General features: G+C 38.6%; 5 protein-coding genes across 6 annotated transcripts in view; 1 reads left to right on the top strand and 4 right to left on the bottom strand.

The window, feature by feature from the left end:
• The window catches only part of tyw1 (tRNA-yW synthesizing protein 1 homolog (S. cerevisiae)), a 43,059-nt gene extending 37,587 nt beyond the window's left edge, over positions 1 to 5,472 (bottom strand). For both annotated transcript variants that reach the window (XM_027998975.1, XM_027998976.1), the window contains exons 1-7: positions 5,310 to 5,472; positions 4,988 to 5,115; positions 4,763 to 4,909; positions 3,828 to 3,929; positions 2,739 to 2,933; positions 2,401 to 2,664; positions 1,868 to 1,990 (exon numbers count right to left, since the gene is read on the bottom strand). In XM_027998975.1, coding sequence (XP_027854776.1) covers positions 1,868 to 1,990; positions 2,401 to 2,664; positions 2,739 to 2,933; positions 3,828 to 3,929; positions 4,763 to 4,909; positions 4,988 to 5,115; positions 5,310 to 5,373 — 1,023 coding nt within the window. In that variant the 5' untranslated portion in view covers positions 5,374 to 5,472. The remainder of the gene's footprint in view (positions 1 to 1,867; positions 1,991 to 2,400; positions 2,665 to 2,738; positions 2,934 to 3,827; positions 3,930 to 4,762; positions 4,910 to 4,987; positions 5,116 to 5,309) is intronic.
• An 837-nt stretch (positions 5,473 to 6,309) lies between these two features.
• sbds (SBDS ribosome maturation factor) lies at positions 6,310 to 10,004 on the top strand. The gene is made up of 5 exons (XM_027999152.1): positions 6,310 to 6,538; positions 6,710 to 6,839; positions 6,926 to 7,126; positions 8,063 to 8,227; positions 8,351 to 10,004. The coding sequence occupies exons 1-5, from the start codon at positions 6,411 to 6,413 to the stop codon at positions 8,474 to 8,476; spliced, it is 750 nt and encodes a 249-aa protein (XP_027854953.1). The 5' UTR covers positions 6,310 to 6,410; the 3' UTR covers positions 8,477 to 10,004.
• A 1,122-nt stretch (positions 10,005 to 11,126) lies between these two features.
• LOC114133685 (claudin-4-like) lies at positions 11,127 to 12,956 on the bottom strand. The gene is made up of 2 exons (XM_027999769.1): positions 12,869 to 12,956; positions 11,127 to 12,373 (listed from the first exon to the last, which is right to left on the bottom strand). The coding sequence occupies exon 2, from the start codon at positions 12,359 to 12,361 to the stop codon at positions 11,582 to 11,584; it is 780 nt and encodes a 259-aa protein (XP_027855570.1). The 5' UTR covers positions 12,362 to 12,373; positions 12,869 to 12,956; the 3' UTR covers positions 11,127 to 11,581.
• A 3,871-nt stretch (positions 12,957 to 16,827) lies between these two features.
• cldnj (claudin j) lies at positions 16,828 to 18,626 on the bottom strand. The gene has a single exon (XM_028044834.1). The coding sequence runs from the start codon at positions 18,405 to 18,407 to the stop codon at positions 17,706 to 17,708; it is 702 nt and encodes a 233-aa protein (XP_027900635.1). The 5' UTR covers positions 18,408 to 18,626; the 3' UTR covers positions 16,828 to 17,705.
• A 2,573-nt stretch (positions 18,627 to 21,199) lies between these two features.
• LOC114161872 (claudin-4-like) lies at positions 21,200 to 22,939 on the bottom strand. Its single transcript, XM_028045496.1, has one exon. The coding sequence runs from the start codon at positions 22,362 to 22,364 to the stop codon at positions 21,699 to 21,701; it is 666 nt and encodes a 221-aa protein (XP_027901297.1). The 5' UTR covers positions 22,365 to 22,939; the 3' UTR covers positions 21,200 to 21,698.
• Positions 22,940 to 24,874: the final 1,935 nt, after the last annotated feature.

Here is a 24,874-nt window from a genome sequence, read left to right as displayed (position 1 = left end):
CTAATTCCTCCCCCAGTTGTTTATACTGGTTTAGGTTTTAGAGCTACAGGGTAGGAAATAAAATGAATGAATCATTTCGTTCGTTCGAAATGACCCCCGGAAAAGCAGAACTGGTAACGTCTCTTTCCTCCAGTTTCCCGTCTTGACTCACTCATCCCTCACAGATCTGTGGAGTGGGCGTCGCAGATTTTACGCAAGCCTCCATTTCTTCTCCGCCGTGCTCTGATGTCTATCAACCCATCTGCCATTTCGCCCTCACTGACAGATTTCCTTTTTCACTGAAAAAGGTTAGAACGGATGCTGGTGACGATGCTGCTTTTATACCTTAACCTGGTAAATCCTGAAAATCAACTAAATCTAGACGCTGAAGCTTCTTTTTACGTAGAGAGACAAACTTCTGCTTTGTGAAAAACATCAATGAGGTTCGAATGCCCAATTTGAAATTTAAAAAATAATTTCCCTCGAGTATCAAATGTCCGCCTGGATATTTTTTGCTTATTTTAATTGCACAGCAGTTCTTTAAATGTCCTGTGAGTAAATATATTTATCCATAACAACTGGAACTTTCAATATCTAGTGAGTTATTTTCACAATTTACCGTCTATTAAGAGACAGCCTCTCTTCACTCCCTGTTACGGCGAGGAGGAAATTACCGTAATAACTACAGTAGAGATGCTCCGATCAGGTTTTTTCCTGTCGATTCCGATCATCCTTGATCTCTGCCGATCACCTGGATTGACTGTTAATTCTTCTCTTTAGGTAGAAATGATACTAAGAGATCTGGCAAAATTAAAAAAAGATCTGGAAACATAACTAGATGTAACATCTTGTAATTATTTTTTATTTTCTTTTTATTTATATATGCATCAGTGCCCCAAGTTCTGTTTGTGTTTTATGTTTCATTGTAATAAAAAATGTTAAATAAAGAGTATTAAAAAAAAAGAAAAGATCTGGCAATAAATTCACCTAATTTAGACGTAAACATGTAAAATACTTGCAGGCACAATGCAGCAGCTATTCAGCCAAAAGGACGACTGAAAAACCTGAAATCAGTAAAATAATATTTAACAGTAAGATTCTCAGTTCCATAAATTATTAGTCAAATAAATCTGCCTACATTGAATAATGTCAAGTAATACAGGAGACATTCATTCAAAGTCAAGTGCAGGTTGTATTAAAATAAACAATCCTGAGTTACTAAATCATAACTTCCTGATAGCTTGGCTAGCTGGTTAATGCTGGTTCTGATTGGCTAGCTGGTTAATGCTGGTTCTGATTGACTAGCTGGTTAATGCTGGTTCTGATTGACTAGCTGGTTAACGCTGGTTCTGATTGGCTAGCTGGTTAACGCTGGTTCTGATTGGCTAGCTGGTTAACGCTGGTTCTGATTGGCTAGCTGGTTAACGCTGGTTCTGATTGGCTAGCTGGTTAACGCTGGTTCTGATTGGCTAGCTGGTTAATGCTGGTTCTGATAACCAGCGTCTTTCACTGCCAGCTCATTGACTTAAATTATTTTTCAGATTATTTGTTTAGCTTTCTGACTGTGATGCTAATCCGGGTGAGTGTTGGTAGTTGTGCTGCTTTACCTGCTGCGATCGATCGGCACACCTCTAGTAATAACCCGATATTGGCTGGAAAACGCATCGTCTCCCCTTTCAGAAACCGTTGGAATTTTTCAGATGGCGTAAAGTGTGGCGGAGTTATGATGCTGCAAATTTGGCCAGGCTACGTTCGGAATGGCTAACGGAAACAATGCAATTACAAAATGGTGTTTTTTTACATTAGTGGAATATTGGTTAAGTTTTGCACACATTTTTTCCAGCATGTGCAGCTCAAAAAGCCGTTTTGATCGTGGGTGAAACCTAACCTTTGCTCTCTTGACGTTATTCATGATGTTGCCCAGATCCTCCATGTCGACCACGGAGCGCGACATTTTCTCACCCGACAAGCCGGACTCTTCCTCCTCACTGCTGGATTCAATCAGCTCCACCTGAAACAAAAAAAAAAATCTTTTGTTTTTCTCTTTATTCTCTACAGTCTCTCTGAGGACATGGGATTTTTCTTTTCTTTTACGTTCCCTCGCTGTAAATGAGCAAACACAGCGTCAGTGAAAACTGGTTGAAAACCGATCGATTAACTGCGTTCATGTTGATTTGGAGATGTGAAACGTGAAAAGGCCCTTTTTTAACCAGACTAGCAACACAATAAATGTTGTCACCCTGTGAAAATATCTCTAAAACCGTCCAAATAGTTTGGATGTATTTTTATTTATTTCTGTTTTATGGAAAGTTTCTTTTTATCTCTGAGAAGGAGTGGAAGTTCTGTGTTTGACCAGTTCCACTGGCAGCTTATTTCACTTATAACAAGACATTTTTGTGTTTGTCACCAGATTTCTGTTACCTCAGATCCGTTCTCCTCCTCCTCCTGCGCTCCGTGTTTCTTCCTGTTCTTACAGGAAGCGCCGCTCTTACAGTTCCCGCTGCAGCTCTTCTTCTCCCCTCTGGCCAGAGCCTTGAGGCGGCTCAGGAACCGGACCTCCCAGGCCCGGAAGTCCGCCTGAACGCTGCCGTGTCGGCTCTTCACCACGTTGCCGTCGCCCTCTCCTCTGCTCAACACTCGCTTGGCGCTCAGCATCCACAGCCACTTGTCGACGTTTTTACCCACCTGCGGCGGGAATGGAACCGGCAGAATAAACGAAGCTGTCGAGCCAATTTGGTTCTGTTTGGTTCTGATCTGACCGTGTTGTAGTGGCCGACGTAGACGGAGTCGCCGAGGCCGAACACGGCGTAGCGGAGCCCCTTGAGGAAGGAGTTGCCATATCGGAAGTCGGTGGAAGCCTCTTCCAGCCACTTGCAGAACCACTCGGCGTTCTTGGTGGGCCGTCCGTCCGAGTACGTGGCCACGAGAAACACGCAGACGGACTTACTGACGCACTGAAGGAGACGGACAGACAGAGAGTGTAGAAATTAAAGCAGGAAACCTTCATGGATCAGGGAAACTCTGAAATTTTGAGATTAGTCTCAGGTTCAAAAGTCTGACTTTTCAAACGGAGAAATTTTACAATTTTTTCTAAAAAACAAAATCTGAGATTTGTTTGGCGGAAATTTACTCCTGTCTTTTTGTTAATGTACTGTGACAATAAAATATTCTGTGGAAAAAAAGGTTAAGCACAGAGAATAAAACATAAATAAATAAAATACAATGTTAGTATTAGGGGTGCACCGATTGCAGTTTCCTGACCGATTACCGATCTATTAAAAATCCGGACCTGCCGATTCCGTTTTGGCCGACACCGATTTTATTTTGTCTAAAATGTTGCTAAATATAGCAATAAATTGATGAGTTGCCAACAGTGAGATGACTATTGTTAACTACAAACTTATAGACATGATCTGGTAGGCCGGTCTGCTAGTCAAACCTCTCTCAGCGCAGAGCAGAAGAAGATAGCAGTTGATTTAAATACCTTTACCGAGGTCGATAAAATCGGTAGATAAGGTCGGCTTCACATGTAAAAATCACCAATTTCCCAAAATTAGGGAAATCGGCACCAATAAATCAGCCGGCCGATAAATCGGTGGATCCCTAGTTGGTATTATTATAGACGCAAGAATGTCTTCCCGTCACTCAGTAAAGCACTTTCACTCTATTGGCTGGGACGGTTGCCAGGCAACAGTACTTCCTGTTCCACGAGAGAGCAGAAGAGATGCGCAAACGAGCAGAGAGGTTTGCAAGCGGAGAATTAATCCATGCAGAGACAAGTTTTGAAAGTTTTCCCGACTCTGCAGGAATCCTGGAGTAAAAATTGGACGTGTTTGGACTTTACTTACCTCGTCTGCAAGTCGATCGTCTGGGTCGTAGTCCTTCATGTCTATCACCTCCGCTGGGATACCCAAAGTCTGCACCTCCTGCGAGAGCTCCGAGGCAAAACCCTGAGAAACAGAAAAACACATGAACAGCGGAAAATATGTGATTAATTTCACATATTTATCAGAAATACATCTGAACATTCACTGATGTCAAGAAGTTGTGAATTTGTCGCAAACGTCTGACTTTGTAATCACTGGACACCTGGGCTTTTTCTTACAGATTTCTGAATTCATAAATATCCTATCTTTCATATCAGAAATTTATTTTAATTAAAAAAAATTCCTTTTATATTTACAACTGTCCAACATCAGAGAATATCCAATTTTTTCTTAAAAGTATGTTAAATTATTGTAGAAATGTTTTTTGGCAGATTTTGGCCATTTTTTCTACTTCTCCATCAAAGATTATTATACTACACTTTTTATTAGGGCTACTTTAAATTTACACCCAAAAAAACTCTGAAACTTTTAGATTAATCTCTGCATTCTAGAAAAATGTCTGATTTTGAAAAGTTTAAAATTTACAACTTTTGAAACTTTTGACAAGTCAAAAGGTTTTACCTTCTGAACCTCAGAATTTTCCAAGTTTTCTTTCTCAAAATATTTTTGAATAATCTCAACATTTCACTTCTTTTTTTTGCAATTATTTTACTTTTAAAGCAAAAAAAAATCCTTATTTTCTACAGAAAATGTCTGAGAATAATCTCAAACTTTCTGAGTTTTCCACAGAAAATGTTTAATTTTTTCTATCTATAATGGCAGAAATATGCTGTCGTGATTTTGTCACAAATACACTAAGCTAATCTTTGTGTATTTCACATTGTCAAGAGTAAAGAAGCCATTTTTGAGGCTTATTTTTGTGCATTTATCTAATCGTATGTGGAGGATTTGTGTACCTTTGCTGTTCCAGTTTGTGAGCCGTAGAAGATTTTAACCCCTGAAACGTGAACATCACCATCTTTATCTGAGCTGATTTGGTTTTTTGCAGCTTTTTGAACCTTCAAACCAGAATCCTTTGAGCCAGAATCTTTTCTATGATTTATCTGAAAAGGCAACAACAGAGAGGATTAATGAAGAACAATAATGGTGCGTGGTGTTGACGTCACTAAGACAGGACTCACCTTCCTACGTGTAACCTGCAGTAAGAAGCAGAAACCCAACAGCAGAGCAGCAGCAGAATAAACGTAGAGTCTGTTGTTCCACGTCCACAGCAGATAGTTTTCAGTGGGACTGCGGACATCCTGTGGGACTGCACGGAGAAAAAACGTCCAACTGACTCTTCTAATATTCACCAAAAACACAAAAACCAGCCCAACGTCTCAAGACAAAAAGCGTTAAAACCCGCTTTAAATGATCTGGGGCAGAAATCAACACTGTGGCTCGACCAAAACACGAAGACGTAAAAGAGGTTTTTAGTTAAAGCAAACGCTTAAATAAACTCACCTTTAGTGTCGGAGGTAGACAAAGAGCCCGCAAGAAAGGAAATAACTGTAAACAAAGCTAACATGGTTGCAAAAGCGGAAAACTTTAAAATACTGCGTCCTCATAAGCTTGTGCAGTAGTACGCTGCCATGTTGGTTGGCCGCAAGGAATGCTGGGAGTCGAAGTCTTTGACAGCTCTTTACGTTTCTCAAAGTTGTGTGTATTATTATTATTATTATTATTATTATTATTATTATTGTTGTTGTTGTTGTTGTTGTTGTTATTGTTATTGTTGTTATTATTATTGTTGTTATTGTTATTATTATTATTATTAGTAGTAATAATAATAATAATAATTAGTGTCAGCTGGTTTAGGAATCCGTCTGAGAAAAAGCTTTAAAATGTTTGTCCTTATGATAATTTTTGGCCCAATTTTGAATAGTCAATAATATTTTTGAACGTTAATACAGAAAATTTTAACTTTTAAGTAAGATTGTGTGCTTTAAACAAATTTAAATTATAAAATATTTTTTTCATATCTGAAAGGTAACAACTGCCAAACCCAGTTCTTCTAAATGACCACTGGGTGGCAGCAGATAAAGATAAACTTAACAAGAAAGGCGATGAAGATTAGGGTTTTATTTTCTGCTATCACGAAGGAAAGAAAAGTTTAATGAAATTTAAGTAAGGTCTTCAAATGTAAAATTATCTCACTGAAATGACCGCTGTCTTTCTGTCAATTTACATCAGTGCCAGTTAAATAATTTCTGACATTTTTCTAACAGCCACAAGAGGACAGAAAAAATCAATCCATCAGTGTTTACAGTTAGTCACATAGCTGGTCATTTGTCCATTTCTAATTTAAGAACGTAATTATAGCTTTCGTTCACCATAATAAATGAAGAAAGATATAGCTGTTTTTAAAAATATATTTTATAAATGTTAGTTTTTTTAGAGTTTTTGGCGCTGATATCGACAGAGTTTCGGGGAGCGGAACTATTATTTCACATTTCTCATTTCTCACCGGTTCCTTCTTCTAGACACACATCCGGCGACGTCATATCTTATTTACTGTAGCAGCGACTCGAAGACACTTCTCTTAGTGTCTTATCAAACAAAAACATGTCTATATTCACCCCAACAAACCAGATCCGGCTGACCAACGTCGCTGTGGTTCGGATGAAGAAGGGCGGGAAGCGGTTTGAAATCGCGTGCTACAAAAACAAAGTCATGAGCTGGAGATCAGGCGCGTGAGTCACTTTAAAACTCCATTATCCGGGACTTTTCTCCGACTTTTTAGGGGTTTAAACGGGCTATTTGTCCGTTTTGAAAGCAGTTGTGAGACTTTCAGAATGCCTTTTTTGGTTTTCGGTTGACCGTTGGGTGAAACAAACGTTTTTATTTTCTTGTTTTTACTGCAGAGAGAAGGACCTGGACGAGGTGCTGCAGACACACTCTGTTTTTGTCAATGTTTCCAAAGGTCAGATGGCGAAGAAGGATGATCTGGTGAAAGCTTTTGGAACAGGTGATCAAACAGAAATCTGCAAGCAGGTGAATAAAGCACGAGGAGTTTCTACCCCTGGCATTCGGATCGTTTCCTGAACGTTCTGTTCTGTTGTTGTTGTTTTTTATAACAGATTTTGTCCAAAGGGGAACTCCAGGTGTCTGACAAGGAGAGGCAGAGCCAGCTGGAGGCGATGTTCAGAGACATCGCCACCATCGTGGCGGAGAAGTGTGTGAATCCAGACACTAAGAGGCCTTACACCGTCGGTCTGATCGAGCGAGCGATGAAGGACATCCACTACTCTGTGAAGCCCAACAAGAGCACCAAGCAGCAGGTCAGCGGGGAAAACTGAGCCCTACAGCTCCAAACAGGAAGTGGAAATATCTGGTGCTGTTGTACAAAATCATAACTATTATCAGCTTTTTCAAATGTTTTAAGACTCTATATAAACCCTTTTTAGTATGTTTTCCAGGTCTGAACACTAAAATGAAGCAAAACCTGAAGTAAAGTAAAATTAAACATCATAATAACTGAGTTGAAATACAAACTGGGGTAAATTGTGTTGAATTGGCACTAAGTAAATATTCAGCATAATTGTTCAGATAATAAAGCAGAAAATTGTTGCTTTTTGAAGATTACATTTTTTGAAAATCTGTTTTTTTCCCCCCCTCCAACGCGCTCATTGGGTCAGAGTGATGTTAGCACGTCCAGGGCAGCCATCTTGTTTGACAAGAATGTTTCTATTTATTTGGACTTAAAATTCAGGTCAACTGTACGGCGGAATAAAGTCGTTGTAATACGAGAATAAAGTCGTAGTAATACGAGAATAAAGTCATACGACAATAGGATAAAAGCGTTAACGTTCCCAGAATAAAGTTGGAATATTAGGAGAATTAAGTAATAATTTTTTGTAACAAAAAATAAAATGAGGAGTTGTTGAGCATCTTGTGAAGTAAAACTTCACAAGACGGTTTTACAGTTAAGGATAAACTTCAAATTTGAACACATCAGCGTCAAATTATTATCAGCAGAAGGACTCTGAAGCGACTGAGCAAACGCCTGAGTCCGTTTAGGAGAGAGAACGACACGGACTGAGCTGCTCATGACAGAACTTAATAACTTTCAAAGCTTTTTTCATTAAAAATACTTTTTTCTTGTAATCTTAAAAAGTTCTTCTGGTGAAATTGTGTCTTTTCTGCTAAAGACCCGATTTTGTGCAGGACTGTACGTCTGCAGCTCCTTCCATGTTCCCTCTGTTTGCTCCCTCCAGGCCCTGGAAGTGATCCGGCAGCTGAAGGAGACCATGGAGATCCAGAGAGCCCACATGCGGCTGCGGCTGGAGGTGCCGGCCAAGGAGGCCAAGAGGCTGAGGGAGAAGCTGAAGCCGCTGCTGCAGGTGGTGGAGAGCGAGGAGTTTGACGAAGAGCTGGAAATGGTGAGCTAACCTCTGCTAAGTGCTGCTGACCTCAGCTAACCTCTCCTAACCCAGCTAAGCGCTGTGGCTCAGTGAACAGCACTGACCTTTGCTCTCTAACCTTCCTCCCTGTCTCCCTGCCAGGTGGTTCTGGTGGATCCCGGCTGCTTCAGGGAGATCGATGAGCTGATCCGCTGCGAGACCAAAGGCCGAGGCTCTCTGGAGGTGCTGAGCCTGAAGGACGTGGAGGAAGGAGACGAGAAGCTTTAGGAGCTGATTCACTTCTGATTCACTAAAACTCCTACAGAGACACAGTTTATTGTCCAGCTCACCTTATTTCAGCCTTTAACGCAGCAGCTATGTTTAAGAGAAACTCCCACTAATCTTCCTGCTGAAGAGTCGATCCGATAGCAGGCTTCAGCGTTCAGATGTAAAACACTAAAGCCAGCAATTAGCTCTGACATATAGGTTATTATTTATTATTTTCCTGTCCTAGTGCACATCTTTGACTCCTTCCTTATCTTCATAGGCCCAGAAGTAAATATTTAACTCCAACAGTTAATCCTTCTCTGCAGCTGAACAGAAAAAAAACCTGATTGTTTTCTGTAGACGGGGATTTTACTGACATAAAATAATTATAAATATACACACAAACTGTCACTTTTCCTGGCAGCCCAATAGAAATATGTCAAATAAATTATTATTTTTATTATTTCAGAGAAAAACCGTGTTTAATATAACATTGAGACATAACTGTTTCAGAAAATGTCACCTTAAAAATATGACTGAAGGTGTTTTTTTTTGTTTTTTTTAAGCCACTCTTCAAAATGGGAAAGACTGGTATACATGGCATTTAGGGTTGGTTTTGTAACATCAAAATCATATTGGTGATGAGTTTCCATAGGAACCATCTACTTCACAGCTTGTGTCCTACCATCACAAACAGAAATGGAGTATTTGACGTTTTCTACGCTAGAGCTGTGTGAAAAAGGGGCTGAATATGTGGAAAAGCAACTCAGATTCATTTAATAAGCACGGCGAAGGATATGTGATGCTATGGGTTTGTTTGCAAAAGTGTGACATCATATCTTTTAAAATCTTTTTAAATTCTGGAATAAAAGAAGAAAATGTTTTCAGGATTTTTAAACTGCTTTACCAGGGAGGCTGTTATATTAAATGTTCCTTTATGTTTTATATTTATCTAGTGTTTCTTTAAAAAAGCAAGAAGATTTGAACAAAAGATGGAAAATAAAAATATTTTTGCATCTTCTTAAATAGAATAAACACACAAAGCTAAAAGGACAAACTCAGATATGGTGATGTTGCTAGTAGTAAACATTGTTAAATCTGAAGTTTAAAATGATTTAGTTTCATTTAAGTTAAAGCAGAAAGTTTAAAAGAAGAAAGACTCAGGCTTCTTTGGCGTTCAGTGTTAAATTTGGATAAATAAAGTTAATGACTAAATAAAATTATTTTTTTATTGTTTTTCATCCTGATATGTCGACATTTGACAAAGTCTGAAAAATCGAGGTTAAATTCAGCAGATTTTCTACATGAAATCACATTTAAAGAAACACAGAGGAACCGTAAAGCTGCAGAAGAATAATTTCAAAACTTTTGTGCTTTTTTAAAGGCTGCGACTTCGATTCAGAGAACAAAACGGCAACTCAACGCCACCCATCCTGTTTGTGTGCTTTGGGTCGTGTTCCAGCATGCCTGGTTTTTTTCTGTTACACTGCGTCTGATTCCAGTTCAACCAAACACAACAGTTTGACATAAAATATACGAAATACATGAATTTTGTCAGTCGTCATTTTGTTCGACTGCAGGGAAAATGAAACTCTGAGCAGATACATTTAGTCTAAAGTTTATTGCTCTGTTGTAAAAATGTATAAATTCTTCACTAATCCCTCTTCTAGCTGTTTCTACGCCTCCCATCACGTCTGATTCAGTTTAGCCTGCAGATCAGAAAAGTAGCCAAAAGTTGTACTCTAGTAAAAGTAGAACTACTTCAGCATGTTTTTACTAAAATGTAGCCGTCTAAGAAAAAGTATTTGATAATATTTAAAATGTACATCATCAGATGGACCAAAATGTAAAGTTAGGTGGAAATGCAAAAAACCAAAATGAAAATAATTCATATAAATAAGGTCATAACAAATCAAATTATTTCAATATAAAACTTTGGGGTAAAATAAGGTTGTTCATTCAGTTACTCACAGCTGGCAGAAAATCCAGAAATTTTACTCGAGTAGTGATACTTCATAGTAAAATTACTCAAGTAAAACTAAAAAGTAAAATTCTTCTAAAAGTATATTTTCCCAAAATGTTACTCAAGTAAACGTAGCTAGTTGCTACCCATCTCTGCAAACAGTAGTTTGTGCTGAAATTATCCACCAATACTTAGTGTTGTCATAGCAACTCTAAACAGAGTTTAGTTTTTTACTGTGGTATGTTTGGATTTAAGAAATTAAATCTCACTTCACAACACATTCTGGCTTTTCTCCCATTCACTTAGATTCCTCTGGTAGGATTTCGAAAAGTTGAGGAGGGAGGAAGGCAGGAAGGGGGTGGGGGGTTGAAGTTAGGGAAATTGTGGCTAGAAAAAGACAGGAGTACATTTCTGCCAAATTAACTCTGAAATTTTTAGATTAATCTCAGAAAATTTTGGGAAAAAAAGTTGTAAATTTCAGAGCTTCAAAAGTCCAAAATTTGCAAGAAAAACTGTCACAAATTTTGAGATTCATTTCACATATTTTCTAGAAAACTGAGATTTTCTGAGCTCAAAAGGTAAAAAATTTGGACTTTTAAAAATTTAGTTTTCAAGCTCAAAAATTCCAGGGTTTTTGTAAATAATTTCTAAGATTAATCTCTAAATTTCTGAGTTTTTTGACATGAATTTGCTCCTATTTTCTTTTCTAGCCACAATAGCTCTAACACTCCATCATATGTAAACGATGACGTCGATTTTCTGCTGTGATCAGCACTTCCTTCTTCGCAGTCAATTGCGAAATTGAGTTTTTTTGTGTTTGTTTGTTTGTTGTTTGATTTTTACATTACGGGAACATTGACAGTTTTGCGCACATTTGTAGTGGAAATGCCTCCAGGAAATAATCGTTTCTCAATACCAGAGAGCCGCTGTATGAACAAGTCACCGTCTTGTTCTGTTTTACTGGGATAGACATAATAAAAAGACAAACAGTTTGTTAAAGTAGAACAAAACACAGCAAACATCAGTTCCTGTTAATAAAGTCTGTGCAGTTCTGCTCATTTAAGTTAATTCTAACCCTTTATATCTTAAAAAAGTGCAGTCAGACGCTTTCCTGAGAGCATTAATTTCACTTTTCTTTGGTTCTGCTGCCCGGTCCAGTTCTGTCAGATGGGCGGCGACCTGCGGTTGTATTGGCTGTTTGTGAACGCGGTTCTGTTGATGGTGCTCAGCGGGTTGCTGGCCTCCTCCTCGGGGCCGCCAGGCTGCCCCTCCTGCACCCCAGCGGCGGGGCATCTGGTGGTCAGAAACACCCCACCGACCAGCATCAACGCGAAGGAGATCCATCCGAGGTACAGAGCAGGTCCCCAGTCTCTCCTGAGCGGCACCGCGCCCTCTAGTGGCTGGCTGGTGTGGTGGCACGTCCAGGCTGTGGGAACCAGCAACAGGATCCCAGCCACGATGAAAAAACTCCCAGAAAACACCTTGATCTGGCCCCTCTGTGGGAACCAAACCAGCCCCACTCCTCCGACCACCATGGCGAAGCCCCCGACTCCAATGGCGGCCATGATGAGAGCCCTCCACGTGCGAAAACTTCCAGAAAGAGACATCAGGGATTGGTAGAAAGAGCAGTGCAGGCTGCCATCGTGGGCCAGATCCCAGTGATCCCACTGTAGCCACACCCCATCCCAGTAGGCAGGCAGGCTGGCTGTCTGGTTGTCGAGCGTCCCGCTGACCGTCCACAGCGCCAGGCAGCGAGTCAGGACGGCGGCCAGCCAACCTGCGGCGGCCACGCCGAGGGCGGCGATCTCCAGCTGCCGCTTCATGACTCCGACCGGCGGCCTCCTCTCTTCCCTCTGCTGCCAAAGCCAGAAACAGCTGGCAGCGGGCCGGACCGGGCCGGGGCGGAGCGGGCCGGAGCGGGGCGTTGCGTTAATGTTCAACATGTGAAGCACACACTGCAAAAACACAAAATCCTACCAAGTAACTTTGGTTCCGTTCATGTGCAAATATCTTAGTTCACTTGAAATAAGACAAAACTGACAAGCAGAGGAGGACAGAGTACACAAACTCACTGGTGATGAAGTGGCATCACTTCAACAAGCAAAAGTAAAAAAAAGTATTTGGTAAAGTCTAAGTACTGAATAACTGAGTAAATGATGTCATCAGATGGACAAAAATATTAAAGCTAAGTGGAAATTTTGGTATTTTAGGGACCAAAATGACAATAATTCGTATAAGTAGCAAAAATAATAAAATTAGGCAAAAGAAAAAAAAAACATTTCTTTCAATGAAAAACTTATGAAACTTTAACAGAAACTGCAGGTGTGTGCACTAAAAAACAAAAATCAAAACTAGTGACCAACTTTGAAAAATAGAGTTAATTTATTACACGTAATAAAATTAAGATTATCTAAGTAAATATGTGAAGTTAAAATGTTATACAAACATACATATACTAAGTTTGGGAAACTCAGTTTGATGTCTCAGCTCCAGCAGGTTGATTTCACCACAGAAACTCTCAGGTTCACCGGATTCTTTCTAAGAAAAGATTCAAATCAAGATACTGGTTAAAATCAGCCCAGCAGCTTCTGTACACTAAATAAAATACAATAAATAACCCTAAACAAAGTACAGAGCAATAACTGCAGTTAGCAGTTAGCAGCAGTTAGCTGTTGTAAATTTAAACACAGCTAAAATGCACAACATTAAGAATGATAACAGATAAATATGAATATTATTACATTTGTCTAAACTATGTTAAAATATACTTGTAAAGAAAACAGAGCTGATCCCACCCAACACGTACCACAGTTACAGAACCGCAAACGGAAAAAAGGGGGCGTGGCTGTCAGTTACCGGTTGCTATGGTAACCACCAACCGTCCAGAGCAGCGCAACAGAGCTCAATATAAATGTCTGTAGAAACAACTAAACAAAATGAATTCAAAGAATAAATACAAACTTCTCATCTATAATATTGTAAAATGATAAAAGCCTGTAAGACTGAGTTTATTAAATCTCAAACTCCATTATCTTTATTCAGTGTGTCTGCTGAAGTTTTGGTTAAAACATGGTTTCTTTTTACATTCAGTGTGAAGCGAATCCAGAAATTTTACTCAACACTAGAAATACTTCATAATAATATTACTCAAAGTGCAGTGTAGTAAAAATACTCATAAAAGTATGTTTTTTACAAGACCTTACTGTAAATGTAATTGAATAAATGTAGCCAACCTAACGCTGGGTTAGGAGAGGTTAGCTGAGGTCAGCAGCACTTAGCAGAGGTTAGCTCACCATTTCCAGCTCTTCGTCAAACTCCTCGCTCTCCACCACCTGCAGCAGCGGCTTCAGCTTCTCCCTCAGCCTCTTGGCCTCCTTGGCCGGCACCTCCAGCCGCAGCCGCATGTGGGCTCTCTGGATCTCCATGGTCTCCTTCAGCTGCCGGATCACTTCCAGGGCCTGGAGGGAGCAAACAGAGGGAACATGGAAGGAGCTGCAGACGTACAGTCCTGCACAAAATCGGGTCTTTAGCAGAAAAGACACAATTTCACCAGAAGAACTTTTTAAGATTACAAGAAAAAATATTTTTAATGACTAGTTCTACCAATAGAACTAGTCATTTATGTTAATATTAAGGATTTTAAAAGAAGCTCAAATTTCTTCCTAAAAAGTCACTTGTAACCTCTGCTAAGTGCTGCTGACCTCAGCTAACCTCTCCTAACCCAGCTAAGCGCTGTGGCTCAGTGAACAGCACTGACCTTTGCTCTCTAACCTTCCTCCCTGTCTCCCTGCCAGGTGGTTCTGGTGGATCCCGGCTGCTTCAGGGAGATCGATGAGCTGATCCGCTGCGAGACCAAAGGCCGAGGCTCTCTGGAGGTGCTGAGCCTGAAGGACGTGGAGGAAGGAGACGAGAAGCTTTAGGAGCTGATTCACTTCTGATTCACTAAAACTCCTACAGAGACACAGTTTATTGTCCAGCTCACCTTATTTCAGCCTTTAACGCAGCAGCTATGTTTAAGAGAAACTCCCACTAATCTTCCTGCTGAAGAGTCGATCCGATAGCAGGCTTCAGCGTTCAGATGTAAAACACTAAAGCCAGCAATTAGCTCTGACATATAGGTTATTATTTATTATTTTCCTGTCCTAGTGCACATCTTTGACTCCTTCCTTATCTTCATAGGCCCAGAAGTAAATATTTAACTCCAACAGTTAATCCTTCTCTGCAGCTGAACAGAAAAAAAACCTGATTGTTTTCTGTAGACGGGGATTTTACTGACATAAAATAATTATAAATATACACACAAACTGTCACTTTTCCTGGCAGCCCAATAGAAATATGTCAAATAAATTATTATTTTTATTATTTCAGAGAAAAACCGTGTTTAATATAACATTGAGACATAACTGTTTCAGAAAATGTCACCTTAAAAATATGACTGAAGGTGTTTTTTTTTGTTTTTTTTAAGCCACTCTTCAAAATGGGAAAGACTGGTATACATGGCATTTAGGTTTGGTGAAAATCATATTGGTGATGAGTTTCCATAGGAACCATCTACTTCACAGCTTGTGTCCTACCATCACAAACAGAAATGGAGTGTTTGACGTTTTCTACGCTAGAGCTGTGTGAAAAAGAGGCTGAATATGAGCTTCTTTTAAAGTCCTTAATATTAATGTAAATGACTAGTTCTATTGGTAGAACATTTAACTAATAAAATGGGGAAATGTCTCGTTAGTCAATATTAAGGAATTATTGACTTAAAACAAACACATTTCTAAGTTAGTTTAGTCTTATTTAAAGTGTGATAATATATTTGCACTATAAACTGGACTAAAAATAGTTGGTACGGTTCTGTGTTTTTGCAGTGCAGTGTTTTGCATGTCTGTGCAGAGAGCGGAGGGAACCGGCTCTTTGGCATTCTTAAAAAGACGGCACTGGCTCAGCTGCCGCTGGGCGGAGGAGGGAAATCCCTCTGTTTTCTCTGCCATGGTTTCAAAACAATCCATTTATCCCCGTTTGTGCAGAGAGGGGAGAAAACAAAGCGTCCGCTGTGCTCTGACTCTTCAGCCGCTGCTCTGCAAAAACACAACATCTTACCAAGTATGTTTGGTCTGGGTTATAGAGCAAATATCTTAGTACAATAAAAATAAGACAAAACTCATTTACAAGTAACTTTTCTGCAAGACATAGGAGCTTGTTTTAAGTCAACAATTCCTTAGTATTGATGAAAAAGTCATGAGAAATTTTACTGGATGATAAATTGTCCAGGTGGTTTTGAAACAATTCGTAATATATTTGTTGAAAATGGAATAATAACGCAAGTTTTGTAAAGAGCATTCAACGCTGCGACATTAAGATCATTTAAATATCAACTAAAACAAAAAAATTAATTATGAAAAAAACCACTTACAATCAAAATCATAAATAAAATTAATTATGAAGTCTCTGCAAACAAAATTTAGCTTCAATAAATTTTAATAATCAGAATAGAATTGATCAATCTTTAAGTTATCATACGATTTATAGATTATTGCGACTTATTATATGTGAAAAATGTCTTGTTGTAAGTGAAATAGTCTGCCAGTAGAATCAATATTAAGGACTTAAAACAACCTATTAAACGTTACTTAAAAGTTACTTGTTAGTTAGTTTTGTCTTAATTAAGGTACTGAAATATTTGCACTAAAAACGAGACCAAAAATACTTCATAAGATTTTGTGTTTTTGCAGTGAAACATATTTTTGTACCCAAACACATTTTACATCGACTTTGTTCCTAAAAGTGTTTAATTCTGAGATTTTAGTTTTAAAACTAATTTATTTATTAAAATGACAACTTACCTCAAAACTTTGGGTTCTTCGTACTACACATTTCTTCAGTGCACTGCAAAAACACAAAGTCTTACCAAGTATTTTTCTCTAGTTTATAGTGCAAATATTTTAGTACAATTCAATTAAAACTAGACTAATTTACAAGTAATTTTTCTCTAAGATATGACTAAAGCAAGCTCACATTTTTTGCTGAAATGTTACTTGTAAGTTAGTTTTGTCATATTTAAAGTGTTCTAAGATATTTCCACCAGAAACCAGAATAATTGGTCATATTTTGTGTTTTTGCAGTGTGGGCCCTGATTCTGCCTGATGAAACCTGATTTATGTGAGTTAAATTATTGAAAATATCTTCTGGCGACATGCGTGTTTCAGCTGTGAGTTTTCAGTCACAAGTTCAAACTTGTGTTGTTATTCATATTTACGCTTCTGTTATTCATCTGCTAGAAACTTAAGACAATAAATCAAATATGACACGAATGTTTTACGGTTTTTATTTCTGCTACTACACTCAAATGCAAAAATAGCAGTTAAAATATTTGCTTCAAGCACTTTAGCAAAAAAAGAAAGAAAAAAAAGTCACATTTCAAACTCGCTGCAAAAACACCAAATATTACTAAGTACTTTTGTCTCGTTTCAAGTTTCTTAGAGAACTTGAAATGAGACAAAACTGACTTAGAAGTAACTTTTCAGAGAGAAATAGGAGCTTTTTTGGGTGAATAACATCTTGCAGGATGTTACTTGTAAATGAGTTTTGTCTTAAAGCTGCAGTGTGTAACTTTTATAAAAAGTATTTTTTACATATTTGTTGAAACTGTAACTATGTCGTGACAACATGATATGAGACAGAAATAATTAGGTTCTCTGTCTTCTCCCAGCACTAACTAGAAACAACCAATCGGAGTCAGGAGGCGGGTCTTAGTGCTGTCAATCATGTGCGTACCCCTCCCTCCACCCTTTTCTCTCTTGCTCTGCTATGATACAGTTTCACCTTGTCAGCAGAACTTGTTGTGAATGCTAAGGCTAGTTAGCATGACTACTGATGGCATAGGATGAACATTTTTTTTCTGTAACAGTAAGTTGTTTCTCCGCCATTTACACATTTAGCAGCATGCACACAAGTATGATTGACAGCGCTAAGCCTCTCCTCTTGGCTCTGATTGGTTGTTTTTGGGAGGTGGAGGAGCTCCATCTTTTCTCAGATTATTTGCCTCAAACTGTCAGAACGTGGTGACAGTTTTAACACGTTTACTCAACATTTTACAGACTGCAGCTTTAACCCAATAATATCTTGCTGAAAGATTTTCAAGTGTGCTAACATATGTGCGCTAGAAACTAGACCAAAAATACGTGGTCATTTTTTGTAGTTTTGCAGTGTAGAAGTTATAATTAAGGAGCAAGCACCATAAAAAGGGTTGAAGAAGTTCGTAGAGGTCAAGACGTTGTGGTTTTGTTTCTCTTTTCATACGTAGTTCTTGATGGCGTAGCTGCTCCGGGTGGGAGTCTTGGCCAGCATGTAGCCGCTGGACGGGAATCTGTCTGGTTCTGGTGGGCAGGTCACGCAGAGAACGGCTCCTCCACAGAACAGCAGCCCAGACGACACAAACCCAATGTAGATAGCCGCGCCCAGCTCTCTCTTCAGCACCTCGGGAACTCTGGGGTTGTGGAAATCCGTGATGATGGTGTTGGCGGTCCAGGCGACAGCGACCACGGTGGTGAGCGCGGACAGGCAGAAGATGGCGCCGGAGCCGATCACCACCCGCGCTTTGATCCGCGGGTGGCCCAGGCAGTTGGTGCAGCGAGCTCCCAGTATGAAGATGAGGAACCCCAGACAGCCCAGCACCAGGCTGATGCAAACGAGGCCGCGGGCCGCCTGGAGGTCCGGCGACAGGTCCAGCAGGGCGTCGTAGAGCTTGCACTGCATCTGGCCCGTGTACTCGCTGACGCAGGTCATCCACAAGCCCTCCCAGAATACCTGCATCACCACCAGGTGGGTGCCGATGAACGCTGTGACCTTCCACATGGGCAGGCCGCAGATCAACATGGTGCCGGCGACGCCCATCATGGACAGGCTGATGCCCAGCTCCTGCAGAGCCATGCGAGCCTTAAAGTCTGTTAAAAACACAACAAATAGGCTCTGAGTGTCCAATCGGAAACACTGCATTACCTGTTCAACCAGTTTTTATGAAAAAAATGGACGTTGAACTGTAAAAACACCCAATTTTACCAAGAATTAATATTTTAGCACATTTGAATTAAGACAAAGCAACTCAAAATAACCTGTTTTAGTCAATAATTCCTCAGTATCAATGAAAAAGTTCTAGTTCCATTGATAGATTATTTCAGTTATAACAAGACATTTTCCCATGTTGTAAATGAAATAATCTGCCAGTGGAACTATAACCGGGTTGCTAGGTAACGGGCTGGGTTTAGCTGGGGTTGCTAGGTAACAGCGCAGTGGAATAATCTACCAGTGGGACTAGAACATTTGTATCAATATTAAGGAATTATTTACTTAAAACAAGCTCTTAAATCTTGCTGAAAAGTTACTTTTCAGTTAGTTTTGTCTTATTTCAAGTGTATTCAGATATTTGCACTTGAAATTAGACAAAAAATATCAGTAAAAGTTTGTGTTTTTGCAGTGTAATACTATATAAAATATGTGATTTTCTTGTCTACCTTTCTGCCGAGATACAGATCTCAGTTTTCATTCATAACAGTCTTAAAAAATCTTAGACTTGAGTTGGTGAAACCAGCAGAAACCCTGTTTCCTTTTTTAAGTTAATAAAAACAACCAAACCTCTACAAAGATAAGTTACATATATAAAACTATACACTTTTGGATTTATTGTCAAACCATTTAAAACGTGAAAAGAAATTAAAAGCAGCATAAATGTCAAACCTGAATGCTAAGATTGATTCTTACTGCTACCCCGTGTTTTTAGCCATGCTACCAGATGGCCACTAGGTGGCAGCGCAGGACAAAATACAGAGAAGGCGAAAAAGTCCAAACTTGAGGTTGGTAAAACATAACACAGTGTCATGCTTTGCTCTTTTATTTAGCTGCATTCTGAAATATTAAGTCACATATTTGCGCTTTCAGAGTTGAATGAAATATTTTGTTTTCTTCCAAACATCTTTTACCTTGTAGATAATTTATCCTGCTGCTGATCCAACTTAAAAATGTCTGGACTTCATCAAAGTAAAGATCTTTTGCTATTTCAGTGGCATCTTAATTTAGCTCATTTATTACTGGTAACATGAGTGGTTTTTATATGTTGACTAATTTTACACCAGTATTTCCAACGTATACAGTTTAAAAAGTCATACGACTCCCTTTTGCACAAAGACTCACAATCTGTAACATTTCCTGTAACATTTCACAATAAGGCTGAACAATACAAAAATACAGAGATCTAATCATTCTTTTTTTAGCTATCTCTTTCTGCTTTTCATTCCAATCACCTGACAGGTTCTTACAGGTTTTATAAAGGAAAACCTTCGAACATTTCTAAAATGAAGCCAGACTAGCAATTAGCAAACTTCCTGTTTACTTTTGTGGTGGTAGGGCAAAAAAGAGGAGGTCTGCTTTACATGAATGGAAATGTTCTCTTCTCTTGCCATTTCTGGAGAACTTGTGGCGTCATATTTATAACATTATGCAGACAGGAAGTAATTGATTTCAATATAAAACTGTAACATAATGACAGAAATGTTTTTCTCACAGAGTCAGAAGTTGTGACAGCAGTAATTTTTCTGGAAATAATTGTTTGCTCATTCAGCATTCCCTCTAATAAATAAACGGAATAAAATTAAAGGTTATATTTATCTATTTTTTGTGTGTGACAACGTTGAATAACTAATAAAAGATTAATTTACTCTGCAAAAACAGAAAATCTTACCAAATATTTTTGGTTGTTTCTAGACCAACTATCTTAGTACACAAGAAATTACACTAAACTAATTCACAAGTAATTTTTCAGCAACATACAGGAGCTTGTTTTCAGTAAATAACTTCCTAATATTAATGAAAAAGTTCTAGTTTCATTGCCAGATTATTTAATTTATAACGAGACATTTTCCTCATGGTATACGTGGAATAATCTGCCAATAGAACTAATACTTTTTGATCAATTTTAAGAAATTATCGACTTAAAACAAGCTCTTATATCCTGCTGAAAAATTACTTGTAATCATTTTTGTCTTATTTTAAGTGTTCTCAGATATTTGCACCTGAAATTAGACCAAAAATACTCAAGATTTTGTGTTTTTTCAGTGTATTTTATGTCTTTTTAACCAGACGTTTTAACAGCTATAAATGAAAAACAATTGAAATTAAAACATATTTATTTTTGAATAAATGTGTATGAAGCAAAAAAAAAGCAACACACACATATGTGTAAATATACAGACACATATATTAACACATATACAAGAAAACAATAAAAAAAACCATATTTCCTGTAATGTGAGTAAAAGAGGAAGAGCCATTTTGAGCGTCGCTGCTGCGTAATTTGACTCCTTCCTTCTCATCTGAAGCGTCTTTGTGATTGGCTAAGAAAGCATCAAACCTGTCATGCTGCTGCTGTGTCACTAAAAACATCAAATCCATCAAAAAACATCTTTTCAAAACCGTTTGTGTGGATTTAAGCTGCAGAAGTCTCTGTTTTTGGTTTAATTACTGTCCTTTCTGTATGAATGTCGGACACTGAGAGGTTTCGAGCAAATCGAGCTAAACATTTACGAGTCAACAGCATTGTGATTCCCTGAGTCACTGCTTTTGTTCTCGGGATTTTGATCTGGTAAGTACCGGCCAAACAGGTTCCTGCTGCGTTTGGTTCAAATATCACCTGCTGGCTCACTGCTTAACAGCAAACAAAAGGTCCGTCTAACGAAAAAGAACAATACAAAAAAACATTCTCCAAAATGAATAAAAATATAGAACTACACAAATTGAAACTAAACTTTTTTTAATGCAAAAAGTAACACAGGTTTGATTTCCTTCACTTCAAGTTGAAAAAATTGTTGTGTTTTTTTTCTTCATGCTGCTTGAATGTCGTCCTTCACTGCAAAAAACCAAAATCTTACCAAGGATTTTTGGTTGGATTTATAGTGCAAGTATGTTAGTACACTTGAAATAAGATAAAACTAACTTAAAAGTAACTTTTCAGAAAGATACAGAAGCTTGTTTAGGTTATTTAAGTTCTAGTTGCATTGGCAGATTATTTCACTCTAACTTGAGAAAATGTCTTCCTTTAGGTGAAAGTGGAAATAGTGCTTCTAAAAATCTATATTAGGGAATTATTTACTTAAAACCAGCTCCTATATCTTGATGAAAAGTTGCATGTAAGTTAGCTTTGTCCTATTTAAAGTGTATCGAGATATTTCCAGTAGAAACTAGACCAAAAGTATTTGGTCAGATTTTGTGTTTTTGCAGTCCGAATTCCGGGTCGTCTCAAATATACGTCTTCGTCAGTGAGGATGATCGATATGATTCTCCTTGGCTGTTTCCTCCCGATCTGTTCAGCAGATACTTCACAGAGGGGGCGTTTTCCTCTTTTGGGGGGCAGCTGGCGCACAGAAACCCCCCTCCCAGGATGAGCAGCGCCGCGGCGCCCCAGCCGATGTACAGAGACGCCCCGATCTCTCGTTTCTGCGCCTCCACCACCAGAGGGTTGTAGAAGTCCTGGATGATGATGCTGGCCGTCCAGGAAACGGGAACGAGGCAGAGGACTCCGCTGACGATCAGGATGGCTCCTGCAGCCGCCGAGGCCCTGGCCTTGGCCTTCTCCTCCGGAATGAAGTTTGTGCACTTTCCCCCGACGAAAGCAATCAGGAGTCCCACAATGCCGACGACGATGGAAACCACCACCAAAGCTCTGGCGCCCTGAAGGTCATTGCTCAACGCCAGCATGGAGTCGTACACCTTGCACTGCATCTGGCCGGTGCTCTGCACCACGCAGCTCATCCAGATGCCCTCCCACATGATCTGCGAGGTCACAATGTTGTTGCCGATGAACGCCGTGACCCGCCACATGGGCGCGGCGCAGACGATGAGAACCCCAATCCAACCGAAGAGTGCCAAGGCGCAACCGGCCATCTGCAACCCCATGGAGGCCATCGCCTTGCGTCTTTGGGCGTCTTTGGCAGAATACAGAGTGGCGCCCGGGCGTTTGTGTGAACCAGAGGCAGCAGAAGAATGGGAGGTGTGAAAGCCAAGCTATGAGGGAAACACTAGAAGGCCTGAAATGATTCCACACCTGCAGGTGGTGTTTGTGTGCAAGGACAATAAAGGTTGGGGTTTCAACAATTATTCTGAGTACAGACCAGCCAGAATGCTGCACAAGTTGTTCCTGGAACATTATTAACCAGAATGCAAGCTGCAGAGAATGATGACAGTTTGTCATGTGGAGCAAAGGGAGTATTTGACAGAGATTAAAGAATCTGAACACTGCAAAAACACACAATCTTACCAAGTATTTTGGTCTAGTTTCTTGTGCAAAAATCTTACAACTAACTGACTAACAAGTATCTTTTCAGCAACATATAGGATCTTGTTTTAAGTCAATAATTCCTTAATATTGATGAAAAAGTTCAAGACATTTTTTCCATAAGTGAATCAATCTGCCAGTGAATCAAGAACTTTTTCATCAATATTAGGCAGTTATTGATCTAAAACAAACTCCTACATCTGTCTAAAAACTTGTCAGTTAGTTTTGCCTTATTTCAATTGTACAGATATTGGTACTATAAACTAGACCAAAAATAATTGGTAAGATTTTGTGTTTTTGCAATAAATGAAGATATTCACAAAGCATGAAAGGAAAAAAAAATACTCTTTTAGACTAAAAACAAGCTCACAAATATCGCTAAAAAGTTACTTGTCAGTTAGTTTTTCCTTTTTTCCAAGTTTGCTAAGATATTTGCAGTAAAGTAGACCAAAAATACCTGGTGAGATGTTGTGTTTTTGCAGTGTAATTAGTTACAAAGTCAGTTGGATCATTGTGCTTCTGACTTTCACCAAAATCAATGTGAAATATTTCACAACTGAGGGATGTTATGTTATTAAATTAGTGCTGACATAACTCTCCTGTGTTTCACAATCTGAAATACCATTCTCTAAAAATAAATCAGTTCCTCAAACCACAACCAGCACAGATTTACTCACACTGTTTACTCCTCTTCATTTATCTTAAAAGCTGATGACGTGTCGTTTAGTTACTAGAAGACTCAGTGCAGAAGGTCACACCAGAACTTTGAGAAATTAGCCGTAAATAAATCTTATGTGAATGAAACTCAACCTTTTAGAAAGTCTTATATGGTGACTTTAAATAAACTAGTTTATTTGACTTTATAATAAACTAGTTTATTATGGGTTTAGCAATAAACTAAACTCTAAACTAATCATTAAAATACCGACGGAAACAGGAAAGAGTTTATTCCTGCGATGCCAAAAAATACTTTTATACTGATTATTGAGAAGGTAATAACTATTTTTTGACGCACCGTTTTAGAATAAAACATAAATATGTAAATTTATGTATTATTTTTTTCAAAGTTGACTACATTTTTCTGTGATCTTCTGAGAGACGTCTCATTTCTAATCATAATCAGACTCCCTGGTTGAATGAAACTAATCTTACGTCTAAACAGGAGAGACGTGGATTTATGGCAAGATGAGAAATAGTTTGATAGTGGATTAAGTTACAATCAATACAGTAAATTAATAGATTGATGTTTTGACTCTTGTATACTTTTAGAATATTTAAGTTTATCTTTGTTGTGTATTTCACAAAAGATTTTTTTTTTTTTAGCATTTTAAAATTAAATGCTAAGAAAAGGTCCTTTAACCTTCGAGTGTCTTCAGTCAGAGGCTTCTTCAACTTTGCTGTAATACAGACTGCTATAGGAAATCTAAAAGCTAAAAATAAGAGCTGCAGTTTCAGCTGTTTTCTTCTGACTGTGTGAGATTTTGCGGAAGCTGCTCCCCTGTCGATGAGTTTTAGGTGAAGTACTGCGCCTGTAACCGGTTCGTGGGCGAGTCAGTCGCTCGTGTTCGACATCAGACGAAGGAATGTGAAACCAGATAGCAGAAACAGGGCAGGGTGTGTTGACACGCCCACATCACGATGTGCTCACATCACACCGCTCACGTAAGGGGAATTATTTCTAAAAGTCACAACGATTTCATGTAAACATTTCTTCACTATCGGAAGTTACAGACAAAAGTTTGGATCCATTTGGCATTGAAATAAAGTTTAAAATGTAAAGCAGCTCCATCTTTTAATGATCTGATTGGCAACATTGATTAGGCATTGATCAAAATGTAGAAACAGATATTAGCTATGAAACTTATTCCATTCATTATACTTACTGCAGGAGTTTCCATAAATCAAGATTTAAAGTTTCCATTTCTTCCTTATATACTTTCATTTTACAGTCAAAAACAAGTAAATCCTTAACCTGTTGCATATTTTTCTGAATGCTTGCATATTTGTATGAATAAATAATCATAAAATCCTCTTTTTTGTTTGGAAATTGGTGTATATTATTTTTTGAAGATCTTATTTACATCATGTCTCCAATGATTATGGTTCTGGTTCCAGTTTGGCCTCTAAAGCCTTTATAAAA

The sequence above is a fragment of the Xiphophorus couchianus genome, chromosome 18, assembly GCF_001444195.1.
Source record: "Xiphophorus couchianus chromosome 18, X_couchianus-1.0, whole genome shotgun sequence".
Classification (NCBI taxonomy): domain Eukaryota; kingdom Metazoa; phylum Chordata; class Actinopteri; order Cyprinodontiformes; family Poeciliidae; genus Xiphophorus; species Xiphophorus couchianus.
The sequence above is the reverse complement of the archived record's forward strand: the minus strand, read 5'-3'. Positions and strand labels throughout refer to the sequence as shown.

Bases quoted from the DNA above. Each gene is read 5' to 3' on its own strand.
- sbds (XM_027999152.1), top strand. From the start codon at position 6,411: ATGTCTATATTCACCCCAACAAACCAGATCCGGCTGACCAACGTCGCT. The intron at 6,840-6,925 runs GTGAATAAAGCA...TTTTTATAACAG, and splicing joins AAACAGAAATCTGCAAGCAG to ATTTTGTCCAAAGGGGAACT. The intron at 7,127-8,062 runs GTCAGCGGGGAA...TGCTCCCTCCAG, and splicing joins ACAAGAGCACCAAGCAGCAG to GCCCTGGAAGTGATCCGGCA.
- LOC114133685 (XM_027999769.1), bottom strand. From the start codon at position 12,361: ATGTTGAACATTAACGCAACGCCCCGCTCCGGCCCGCTCCGCCCCGGC.
- cldnj (XM_028044834.1), bottom strand. From the start codon at position 18,407: ATGCAGTGTTTCCGATTGGACACTCAGAGCCTATTTGTTGTGTTTTTA.
- LOC114161872 (XM_028045496.1), bottom strand. From the start codon at position 22,364: ATGGCCTCCATGGGGTTGCAGATGGCCGGTTGCGCCTTGGCACTCTTC.